This window comes from Sphaeramia orbicularis, unplaced genomic scaffold (genome assembly GCF_902148855.1).
Source record: "Sphaeramia orbicularis unplaced genomic scaffold, fSphaOr1.1, whole genome shotgun sequence".
In the NCBI taxonomy this organism is placed as follows: domain Eukaryota; kingdom Metazoa; phylum Chordata; class Actinopteri; order Kurtiformes; family Apogonidae; genus Sphaeramia; species Sphaeramia orbicularis.
Window position 1 is genome coordinate 30,357 of NW_021941709.1, and position 12,987 is coordinate 43,343.

The 12,987-nt window shown below is 45.6% G+C and overlaps 1 protein-coding gene across 1 annotated transcript in view; it reads right to left on the reverse strand.

Moving 5' to 3' along the window:
• The window catches only part of LOC115416858 (B box and SPRY domain-containing protein-like), a 36,075-nt gene that overhangs the window by 4,786 nt on the left and 18,302 nt on the right, over positions 1–12,987 (reverse strand). Inside the window, exons 9-11 of the mRNA XM_030130737.1 lie at positions 8,485–8,588; positions 2,190–2,423; positions 2,056–2,102 (exon numbers count right to left, since the gene is read on the reverse strand). Coding sequence (XP_029986597.1) covers positions 2,056–2,102; positions 2,190–2,423; positions 8,485–8,588 — 385 coding nt within the window. The remainder of the gene's footprint in view (positions 1–2,055; positions 2,103–2,189; positions 2,424–8,484; positions 8,589–12,987) is intronic.

Here is a 12,987-nt window from a genome sequence, read left to right on the forward strand (position 1 = left end):
ACCAGAGGAACATCCCACTGAACCAAAGGAACATCCCACTGATCCCACTGAACCAGAGGAACATCCCACTGAACCAAAGGAACATCCCACTGAACCAAAGGAACATCCCACTGAACCAGAAGAACATCCGACTGAACCAGAGGAACATCCCACTGAACCAAAGGAACATCCGACTGAACCAGAGGAACATCCCACTGATCCCACTGAACCAGAGGAACATCCGACTGAACCAAAGGAACATCCCACTGAACCAGAGGAACATCCGACTGAACCAGAGGAACATCCGACTGAACCAAAGGAACATCCCACTGAACCAAAGGAACATCCGACTGAACCAGAGGAACATCCCACTGAACCAGAGGAACATCCCACTGAACCAGAGGAACATCCCACTGATCCCACTGAACCAGAGGAACATCCCACTGAACCAAAGGAACATCCCACTGAACCAGAGGAACATCCCACTGAACCAGAGGAACATCCCACTGAACCAGAGGAACATCCCACTGAACCAGAGGAACATCCCACTGAACCAAAGGAACATCCCACTGAACCAGAGGAACATCCCACTGAACCAAAGGAACATCCCACTGAACCAAAGGAACATCCCACTGAACCAAAGGAACATCCCACTGAACCAGAGGAACATCCCACTGAACCAAAGGAACATCCCACTGAACCAAAGGAACATCCGACTGAACCAGAGGAACATCCCACTGAACCAAAGGAACATCCCACTGAACCAGAGGAACATCCCACTGAACCAGAGGAACATCCGACTGAACCAGAGGAACATCCGACTGAACCAAAGGAACATCCGACTGAACCAGAGGAACATCCCACTGAACCAGAGGAACATCCGACTGAACCAAAGGAACATCCCACTGAACCAGAGGAACATCCCACTGAACCAAAGGAACATCCCACTGAACCAGAGGAACATCCGACTGAACCAAAGGAACATCCGACTGAACCAAAGGAACATCCGACTGAACCAGAGGAACATCCCACTGAACCAGAGGAACATCCGACTGAACCAAAGGAACATCCCACTGAACCAGAGGAACATCCCACTGAACCAGAGGAACATCCGACTGAACCAAAGGAACATCCGACTGAACCAGAGGAACATCCCACTGAACCAGAGGAACATCCCACTGAACCAAAGGAACATCCCACTGAACCAAAGGAACATCCCACTGAACCAGAGGAACATCCGACTGAACCAGAGGAACATCCGACTGAACCAAAGGAACATCCCACTGAACCAGAGGAACATCCCACTGAACCAGAGGAACATCCCACTGAACCAAAGGAACATCCCACTGAACCAAAGGAACATCCCACTGAACCAAAGGAACATCCCACTGAACCAAAGGAACATCCCACTGAACCAAAGGAACATCCCACTGAAAAGAATGGAAGCAGAGGAGTTCCATGTGCCCACCCACAGGCCCCGCCCCTTCACAACCACACACACACACAGGCCCCGCCCCTTCATAACCACACACACACACCCTCTTCTAGTATGTGTCGCACAGTTTGTTTTTAACATTTACATTTTTTTTATATTTCATCAATTTGATCCACAAACTAAAATATCAAATGCTCAACAACTGTCATATTTTAACCCTTTAAATGACATGTTCATAATGAAAATAAACCATACATTTGACGCAAAAAACACAAAACACTTCCCAACATTCTACATATAAACTGTATTATTTATGTTTTTAATTTTTCCTCCTGTCATCTGTCAGTGATTCACACCAACGCTGGTTCACATTATTATTAGTTTTGGTTCTAGGTCCAATGTTAAATGTTAAATGTCACTTTAATATCATGTAAAGTGTGTTTAATATACTCACCTGGACAGCACAGGGTTAAGTGTGTTTAATATACTCACCTGGACAGCACAGGGTTAAGTGTGTTTAATATACTCACCTGGACAGCACAGGGTTCAGTGTGTTTAATATACTCACCTGGACAGCACAGGGTTCAGTGTGTTTAATATACTCACCTGGACAGCACAGGGTTAAGTGTGTCCTACTGTACCTGTCTTCTGTGTCCATGTCGTCCTGTTCTGGAAAAGTGAAGACTGCCTGGAAAAAAGCCCAGAAGACCATCTTTAAAAGCCTTGAACCTGGTTTAATCTGCTCCAGTATATGTGGATTTAAAGTGGCCTTCACCGTGGGATGGGGTTGGACGTCCATCTGGTCCAGGACTAAGCTGAGCCGGGCCAGGTCCTGCTCGATGTCCTGGATCAGGGAACAGTTGGTCTCCATGAGTCCGTCCAGAGCCGCCACTGCCGCCCGCTCCTCCATCTCCAGGTGGGACAGGGTGGTCCTCAGGTCCGCATCCAGGACCGACTGGATCTCCTGGTAGGTCCTGATGATGTGGTCCCTGATCCCCGAGGACTGTCTCTGGAGGAGGACCACAGAAAAAGACCATCTGAAAACCACCTGGGCTTTGGATCCACCTGACACGTGTTCCACCTCCAGACCTAACCTGATTGGTCCTTGGAGGTTCATCTCAGGTGCTGATTGGCTCTGAACCTTTTGATAATTACTGTAGTTTAATTAAATGACACAGAAATGATATCATTAAACTGAAAACATCAAACATTTGTACGGATCTGAGAAAAACAGAAGGTTCCTGTTCCTTCTTCAGTAACATTTGTCATTGTTGTTGTTAAATGTTTCTTTGGTCCAGGTCTGAAACACCTTCACCTCAGAACAAACGGTCCAATAAAAGAGTCAAAGTGGCTCCGACGTCACCAGGACAGCCGGGTCCACGTCAGGAGCAGAACCAGGACACGCTGATGTCAGATAGACGACAGGAACAGGACAGTGATGGAGCAGAACATGGGACTGATGGAGTGTTACTATGGTAACAACCCCAGTGACAGAGGGTGGAATGGGTGGATCCAAACCCCGCCTCCTCAGTGACGTAGAAACAGCTGTTAGCTCAGTGTTCAAATATCTGCGAGAAGACGTTTGGATCCCAGATACAGACGGAGGAGGTTCAGCGCCGGAACATCTGCACAAAGATGACACGGCAAGGGGGAGGAGCCAGGACCACAAGGTAGCCTCTGGGTGGTTCCACCATCACCCCCAAATATGGAGACTGGGTACCAAGGCCCAAAAACAGACAGACTGAACACAAGGACAGCGGACCTGAGAGACAGGTACCAGAAAGAAGGACCACAGGACCAGAAAGAAGGACCAAAGGACCAGAAAGAAGGACCAAAGAACCTGAAAGAAGGACCAAAGAACCTGAAAGAAGGACCACAGGACCAGAAAGAAGGACCACAGGACCAGAAAGAAGGACCAAAGGACCAGAAAGAAGGACCAAAGAACCTGAAAGAAGGACCAAAGAACCTGAAAGAAGGACCACAGGACCAGAAAGAAGGACCACAGGACCAGAAAGAAGGACCAAAGAACCTGAAAGAAGGACCACAGGACCAGAAAGAAGGACCAAAGAACCTGAAAGAAGGACCACAGGACCAGAAAGAAGGACCAAAGGACCAGAAAGAAGGACCACAGGACCAGAAAGAAGGACCAAAGGACCAGAAAGAAGGACCAAAGAACCTGAAAGAAGGACCACAGGACCAGAAAGAAGGACGAAAGAACCTGAAAGAAGGACCAAAGAACCTGAAAGAAGGACCACAGGACCAGAAAGAAGGACGAAAGAACCTGAAAGAAGGACCAAAGGACCAGAAAGAAGGACCACACGACCAGAAAGAAGGACCAAAGAACCTGAAAGAAGGACCACAGGACCAGAAAGAAGGACCAAAGGACCAGAAAGAAGGACCAAAGGACGAGAAAGAAGGACCAAAGAACCTGAAAGAAGGACCACAGGACCAGAAAGAAGGACGAAAGAACCTGAAAGAAGGACCACAGGACCAGAAAGAAGGACCAAAGAACCTGAAAGAAGGCCCACAGGACCAGAAAGAAGGACCAAAGGACCAGAAAGAAGGACCAAAGAACCTGAAAGAAGGACCAAAGAACCTGAAAGAAGGACCACAGGACCAGAAAGAAGGACCACAGGACCAGAAAGAAGGACCAAAGGACCAGAAAGAAGGACCAAAGAACCTGAAAGAAGGACCACAGGACCAGAAAGAAGGACGAAAGAACCTGAAAGAAGGACCACAGGACCAGAAAGAAGGACCAAAGGACCAGAAAGAAGGACCACAGGACCAGAAAGAAGGACCAAAGGACCAGAAAGAAGGACCAAAGAACCTGAAAGAAGGACCACAGGACCAGAAAGAAGGACGAAAGAACCTGAAAGAAGGACCAAAGAACCTGAAAGAAGGACCACAGGACCAGAAAGAAGGACGAAAGAACCTGAAAGAAGGACCAAAGGACCAGAAAGAAGGACCACACGACCAGAAAGAAGGACCAAAGAACCTGAAAGAAGGACCACAGGACCAGAAAGAAGGACCAAAGGACCAGAAAGAAGGACCAAAGGACGAGAAAGAAGGACCAAAGAACCTGAAAGAAGGACCACAGGACCAGAAAGAAGGACCAAAGAACCTGAAAGAAGGACCACAGGACCAGAAAGAAGGACCAAAGAACCTGAAAGAAGGCCCACAGGACCAGAAAGAAGGACCAAAGGACCAGAAAGAAGGACCAAAGAACCTGAAAGAAGGACCAAAGAACCTGAAAGAAGGACCACAGGACCAGAAAGAAGGACCACAGGACCAGAAAGAAGGACCAAAGGACCAGAAAGAAGGACCAAAGAACCTGAAAGAAGGACCACAGGACCAGAAAGAAGGACGAAAGAACCTGAAAGAAGGACCACAGGACCAGAAAGAAGGACCAAAGGACCAGAAAGAAGGACCACAGGACCAGAAAGAAGGACCAAAGGACCAGAAAGAAGGACCAAAGAACCTGAAAGAAGGACCACAGGACCAGAAAGAAGGACCAAAGAACCTGAAAGAAGGACCAAAGAACCTGAAAGAAGGACCACAGGACCAGAAAGAAGGACGAAAGAACCTGAAAGAAGGACCACAGGACCAGAAAGAAGGACCACACGACCAGAAAGAAGGACCAAAGAACCTGAAAGAAGGACCACAGGACCAGAAAGAAGGACCAAAGGACCAGAAAGAAGGACCAAAGAACCTGAAAGAAGGACCACAGGACCAGAAAGAAGGACCAAAGAACCTGAAAGAAGGACCACAGGACCAGAAAGAAGGACCAAAGGACCAGAAAGAAGGACCAAAGGACCAGAAAGAAGGACTACAGGACCAGAAAGGACCACAGGACCAGAAAGAAGGACCACAGGACCAGAAAGAAGGACCAAAGAACCAGAAAGAAGGACCACAGGACCAGAAAGAAGGACCACAGAACCAGAAAGAAGGACCAAAGAACCTGAAAGAAGGACCACAGGACCAGAAAGAAGGACCAAAGGACCAGAAAGAAGGACCAAAGGACCAGAAAGAAGGACCACAGGACCAGAAAGAAGGACCAAAGAACCTGAAAGAAGGACCACAGGACCAGAAAGAAGGACGAAAGAACCTGAAAGAAGGACCACAGGACCAGAAAGAAGGACCAAAGGACCAGAAAGAAGGACCACAGGACCAGAAAGAAGGACCAAAGGACCAGAAAGAAGGACCAAAGAACCTGAAAGAAGGACCACAGGACCAGAAAGAGGGACGAAAGAACCTGAAAGAAGGACCAAAGAACCTGAAAGAAGGACCACAGGACCAGAAAGAAGGACGAAAGAACCTGAAAGAAGGACCAAAGGACCAGAAAGAAGGACCACAGGACCAGAAAGAAGGACCAAAGAACCTGAAAGAAGGACCACAGGACCAGAAAGAAGGACCAAAGGACCAGAAAGAAGGACCAAAGGACCAGAAAGAAGGACCAAAGAACCTGAAAGAAGGACCACAGGACCAGAAAGAAGGACCAAAGAACCTGAAAGAAGGACCACAGGACCAGAAAGAAGGACCAAAGAACCTGAAAGAAGGACCACAGGACCAGAAAGAAGGACCAAAGGACCAGAAAGAAGGACCAAAGGACCAGAAAGAAGGACCACAGGACCAGAAAGAAGGACCACAGGACCAGAAAGAAGGACCAAAGAACCAGAGAGAAGGACCAAAGAACCTGAAAGAAGGACCACAGGACCAGAAAGAAGGACCACAGAACCAGAAAGAAGGACCAAAGAACCTGAAAGAAGGACCACAGGACCAGAAAGAAGGACCAAAGGACCAGAAAGAAGGACCAAAGAACCTGAAAGAAGGACCAAAGGACCAGAAAGAAGGACCACAGGACCAGAAAGAAGGACCACAGGACCAGAAAGAAGGACCAAAGGACCAGAAAGAAGGACCACAGGACCAGAAAGAAGGACCAAAGGACCAGAAAGAAGGACCAAAGAACCTGAAAGAAGGACCACAGGACCAGAAAAAAGGACGAAAGAACCTGAAAGAAGGACCAAAGAACCTGAAAGAAGGACCACAGGACCAGAAAGAAGGACGAAAGAACCTGAAAGAAGGACCAAAGGACCAGAAAGAAGGACCACAGAACCCGAAAGAAGGACCAAAGAACCTGAAAGAAGGACCACAGGACCAGAAAGAAGGACCAAAGGACCAGAAAGAAGGACCAAAGGACCAGAAAGAAGGACCAAAGGACCAGAAAGAAGGACCAAAGGACCAGAAAGAAGGACCACAGGACCAGAAAGAAGGACCAAAGAACCTGAAAGAAGGACCAAAGAACCTGAAAGAAGGACCAAAGGACCAGAAAGAAGGACTACAGGACCAGAAAGGACCACAGGACCAGAAAGAAGGACCACAGGACCAGAAAGAAGGACCAAAGAACCAGAAAGAAGGACCACAGGACCAGAAAGAAGGACCAAAGGACCAGAAAGAAGGACCAAAGAACCTGAAAGAAGGACCACAGGACCAGAAAGAAGGACGAAAGAACCTGAAAGAAGGACCACAGGACCAGAAAGAAGGACCAAAGGACCAGAAAGAAGGACCACAGGACCAGAAAGAAGGACCAAAGGACCAGAAAGAAGGACCAAAGAACCAGAAAGAAGGACCACAGGACCAAACAGGACCAAAGAACCTGAAAGAAGGACCAAAGTACCAGAAAGAAGGACCAAAGAACAAGAAAGAAGGACCAAAGAACCAGAAAGAAGGACCAAAGAACAAGAAAGAAGAACCAAAGAACCACAAAGAAGGACCAAAGGACCAGAAAGAAGGACCAAACAACCAGAAAGAAGGACCAAAGAACCAGACCGGTCTGGACTGGAGGGTCAGGGTTAGTCCTTAGCAGTGGTGTTCCATGGTCAGAGGTCCAGACCATCCCAGCTGAAGTCCTCCTTCTAACAGTAATAAGCAGAGGTGTAGATCTGAGCAAAGATCTGCCCAGGAACTAAAACCAGTCCACGACTGAGAACCTGTAGACTAAGACATGCAGTCCTAGGTACCCCCTAAAGAGGTCTACAAGAGAAGGAGAGGCAGAAGAAACCAGGTGTTCTCCACCAGACCACGTAAGGTCTACTGTCAATGTCCAGGACACAAGGGGACCCCAGACCCACCAAGGACTGAGACTGACCAAGTCTGAAGAGGATCTGGAACAAAGAGGAACCACAGAACACTAATGTCCAATGGGTGATGGACCTACAGGCAAAACCAGACCCACTGGTCCTAAACCAGCAGACCTCCAAACAAGAATGTCCAAAATGAAGAGCTGGACAGAACCAGGTCCAGAACATGGTCCACACCTACTGGACTAGACAGAACCAGGTCCAGAACATAGTCCACACCTACTGGACGAAGAAAATGACTGCAGTCCATGAAGGCCTCTGGAGGACCAGTCAGGGTGACCATCAGATGGAACATATACCAGGACCTGTTCTGTCCCCCATGGGGTTCTGCAGAGGTTCTAAGGTGGACCAACCATCAGAACCTGCTCCACATGGAGGACCTCCAGCTGTCTGTCCAGAAGGAACAGGACATGGACTCTGATCCACCTCAGTGGGACCTAGAGCAGAGACATGGGGCCGGCTTTGGACTAGATAAATGTTCTGAACACCTAAACCCAGATCAGATACCCCAGAGGAAAACCACCCTGGACCTTCACTGGAACAGGTCCAAGAACTGATACCAAGACCAGGAGGCTCCGTACCATGGATGATGATTAGTGGATCTACAGGTATGAACCAGGTCCATCAGTAGATGGTTCTGGGTCGACCCAGTTCTTTCATGTTGTACCTGGATGCTTAACCTCAGGTCCTGGTGGACCTTGGTGTGTCTGTGGACCCTGGTGGACCTTGGTGGACCCTGGTGGACTTTGGTGTGTGTGTGGACCTTAGTGGACCCTGGTGGGTCCTCGTGGACTTTGGTGGACCCTGGTGTGTATGCGTGGACCTTAGTGGACCCACGTGGGTCCTGGTGGACTTTGGTGGATCCTGGTGTTTGTGTGTGTGTGTGTGTGTGTGTGGACCCTGGTGGACTCTGGTGGACTTTGGTGGACTCACTGTGATCTGGCTCTGTCTGGTTGCCAGCTTCTTCAGTCTGAACTTCAGCGCCTCCTGCTGTTTCTTCAGATTCTGCTGATGTTTTTCTAAGGACTCCTGGAAAAGGTGTCAAAGTTCAACATCCACCAGCTGAGTTATATATGAGGCTTATGTCTGTTATATATGTGTCATATATGTGTCATATATGTTATATGTGTGTCATATATGTTATATGTGTCATATATATGTTATATATGTGTCATATATGTGTTATATATGTATGTTATATATGTGTCATATATGTTATATATGTGTCATATACATGTTATATATGTGTCATATATGTGTTATATATGTTATATATGTGTCATATATGTTATATATGTGTCATATACATGTTATATATGTGTGTCATATATGTTATATGTGTCATATACATGTTATATATGTGTCATATGTTATATGTGTCATATATATGTTATATATGTGTGTCATATATGTTATATATGTGTCATATATGTTATATGTGTGTCATGTGTTATATATGTGTCATATATGTTATATATGTATGTTATATGTGTCATATATGTTATATATGTCATATATGTGTGTCATTTGTTATATATGTGTCATATGTTATATGTGTCATATATATGTTATATATGTGTGTCATATATGTGTTATATATATGTTATATGTGTGTCATATATGTGTTATATATGTGTCATATATGACACATGACACACATATATATGACAGATATATAACATATATGCGTCATATATGTTATATATGTATGTTATATATGTCATATATATTATATATGTGTCATGTGTTATATATGTGTGTCATATATGTTATATATGTCATATGTATGTTATATATGTGATATATATATGTTATATGTGTCATATATGTGTTATATATGTGTCATATATAACACATGACACATATATAACATATATATGATAGATATATAACATATATGCGTCATATATGTTATATATGTATGTTATATATGTGTTATATGTGTCATTTATGTGTTATATATGTGTCATATATGTTATATGTGTGTCATGTGTTATATATATGTCATATGTTATATATGTATGTTATATATGTGTCATATATGTGTTATATATGTGTCATATATGTTATATGTGTCATGTGTTATATATGTGTCATATATATGTTATATATGTATGTCATATACAGGGTGAGGAAGCCAAATGTACAATATTTTGAGGCAGGGATTGAAAGACAGTGTGTGACCAATTAGTTTATTGAAAGTCATGAGAATTTATTTGCCACAAGAAAATGTCCATAATAGAAAATGTTTTTATTCTATGTGTCCTCCTTCTTTCTCAATAACTGCCTTCACACGCTTCCTGAAACTTGCACAAGTGTTCCTCAAATATTGCGGTGACAACTTCTCCCATTCTTCTTTAATAGTATCTTCCAGACTTTCTGGTAATAGTTTTGCTCATAGTCATTCTCTTCTTTCCATTATAAACAGTCTTTATGGACACTCCAACTATTTTTGAAATCTCCTTTGGTGTGACGAGTGCATTCAGCAAATCACACACTCTGACGTTTGCTTTCCTGATTACTCATATGGGCAAAAGTTTGTGAAAAGGTATGGATAATAGTGTTAGGTATGATTATGACATCAGTATATGTTTGGGTTCAAAACAACTGACGTAGTGTCTGCTGAGAAAAAACAACTAAATGTTCAGTGTACATTTGGCTTCCCCACCCTGTGTGTGTGTATATATGTGTCAGATATATGTTATATATGTGTGTCATATATGTGTTTTATACACACACACACACCTACACACACACACACACACACACACAGATGTTTGTTCCAGGTGTATTCAGTGTTTGTTTGTGTTCTTATAAACACACTCCTCTTTTTTCCACTGGTTTAAATTCAAAACACTTCAGTTTGTGTTCAGGTTATTTATGTTTTTGTGAAACGATTCTTTTAGTGTAAATACAGAAAAATTATGTGAAACTGTTGATCTTTACAGGCTTACTGGGGTTATGACCGTTTATAGCAGGGCCGGACTGAGACTCATTTTCAGCTCTGGAGTTTCAGACCTCAGAGCGGCCCACTTCAGATCACAACCAGTTCTTCCTCAAATCCTGTCATTCTAACCTTACATGTGATCCTCATGTGTGTCATTAGTGGTTCAGGTTGTGCTGCTGAGCTGCTCCTCTGTCATCAGTAGACTCTGCTCTCCCTTTCACTCTTCCTCCAGTTTCTCTAGACTCACCTGCACCTGGATCACAATAAAAAATAATATCTACAGACATTTGGACTTACTGAACCAGTTCAGATCTTTACATTGGCTAAATATGCAGGTTTATTTAATATTACTTTATGCTGTTGCCTTTCAGTTGTGGGCTTTGTGTATTTACTGTCTCACTTTAATAATAAAAATAAAACAGGTCAGGACTCTGGTTTGGGTCTAGACAGTGGTTTTAGTGGAACTACTGCTTGTTCACAGTCTGTTCCAACAGCTCACCTTTTCCTTCCATCCTGACAGGAACAATCCCCTCATCACTACTGGCTCCTGGCTCTGCTTCTGACACTAAAGCACAGTTTAAATGCTCTGAATTCTCAGCACAAACCTTCTGTTTCCAAAGCCTTGGTGTCAGTTTCATTCATGTAGTGCTGAATCATCTCAGATACCTTTCATACTGAACAGGCCTACACCATACTCTTCATTGGAGCCTATTTCTTCTAATCCTCTTCCCTCTCTGAGCAGTCCTACCTGCCCACTCTGGACTTGTGGGCTCATGGCTGCTGTCTGCTGCTGGATCTGCTTTCTGACTCTGAGGAGCTACAAGACAAAGTTTACCACTTCTGTGGCCTCGCATCAGACTATTATTTAAATGACAGAACCTTATGTTCCACGCCACAATGCCACACAATTCACTGACTCCATAATTAACTCACTTTAAAGGTGCTTTACCCGCTTCATCGTCCTCATTAGTTGTTTCCAACCGGAGGTGGTTTTTGTGAAAAAGTTGCAGATTTTGTCACATTTGGCTGCGTTTGCTTCCAGAGCTTTCCTCTTTTTCACTCTTGCTTCTCCACACCACCCATGTTCTTTCTATTCTCCATGTTTCAAACAGTAAACACAGCTGAGCATCCACAGCCTACAGAGCACAGATGGTATCTGCTCCATAGATGGTCTGTGCTCCACAGATGGTATCTGCTCCACAGATGGTCTGTGCTCCACAGATGGTATCTGCTCCACAGATGGTCTGTGCTCCACAGATGGTATCTGCTCCACAGATGGTCTGTGCTCCACAGATGGTCTGTGCTCCACAGATGGTCTGGGCTCCACAGATGGTCTGTGCTCCACAGATGGTCTGGGCTCCACAGATGGTCTGGGCTCCACAGATGGTATCTGCTCCACAGATGGTCTGTGCTCCACAGATGGTATCTGCTCCACAGATGGTCTGTGCTCCACAGATGGTCTGTGCTCCACAGATGGTCTGTGCTCCACAGATGGTATCTGCTCCACAGATGGTATCTGCTCCACAGATGGTCTGTGCTCCACAGATGGTCTGTGCTCCACAGATGGTCTGGGCTCCACAGATGGTCTGTGCTCCACAGATGGTCTGGGCTCCACAGATGGTCTGGGCTCCACAGATGGTATCTGCTCCACAGATGGTCTGTGCTCCACAGATGGTATCTGCTCCACAGATGGTCTGTGCTCCACAGATGGTCTGTGCTCCACAGATGGTCTGTGCTCCACAGATGGTATCTGCTCCACAGATGGTCTGGGCTCCACAGATGGTCTGGGCTCCACAGATGGTATCTGCTCCACAGATGGTCTGTGCTCCACAGATGGTCTGTGCTCCACAGATGGTCTGTGCTCCACAGATACAGGACAGAGCTACTAACTGTATGTAAGGACAGATTACACCAGGTCACAGAGTGTCTGCAAAAAAGAGGAAGAAAACAGTTTGCTAGTAGAGGGGGTGGGGCCAGGAACAGCGGCTGCAGATTATGTGATCAACTCAGTGCTATGACTGACCCCCCCCCCCCAAAATAAATAAATAAATAAATAAATAAATAAATATTTTTGCGTGTCCTGGGGCGGTTTGCAGCCCAGTGTGAAGCCACTGGGAGGAGGATCAGCACCTCCAAATCCGAGGCCGTGGTTCTCGACTGGATAAAGGTGGTCTTCCCTCTGTGGGTCAGTGGAGAGTCTGTTCCCCAAGTGGAGGAGTTCAAGTATGTGGGTCTGGTTCACAGTGAGGGAAGGATGGAGCGTGAGGTTGACAGACGGATCGGTGCAGCGTCTGCAGCGTCTGCAGTGTCTGCAGTGTCTGCAGTGCTCTTATGTGTCTGTCGTGGTTCAGAAGGAGCTGAGCCGAGAGGAGAAGCTCTGGATTTACCCTCAGTCTACGTTCCTACCCTCACCTATGGTCATGAGCTGTGGGTCAGGACCAAAAGGACCAGATCCTGGATACAAGCGGTCCAAATGAGTTTCCTCTGTA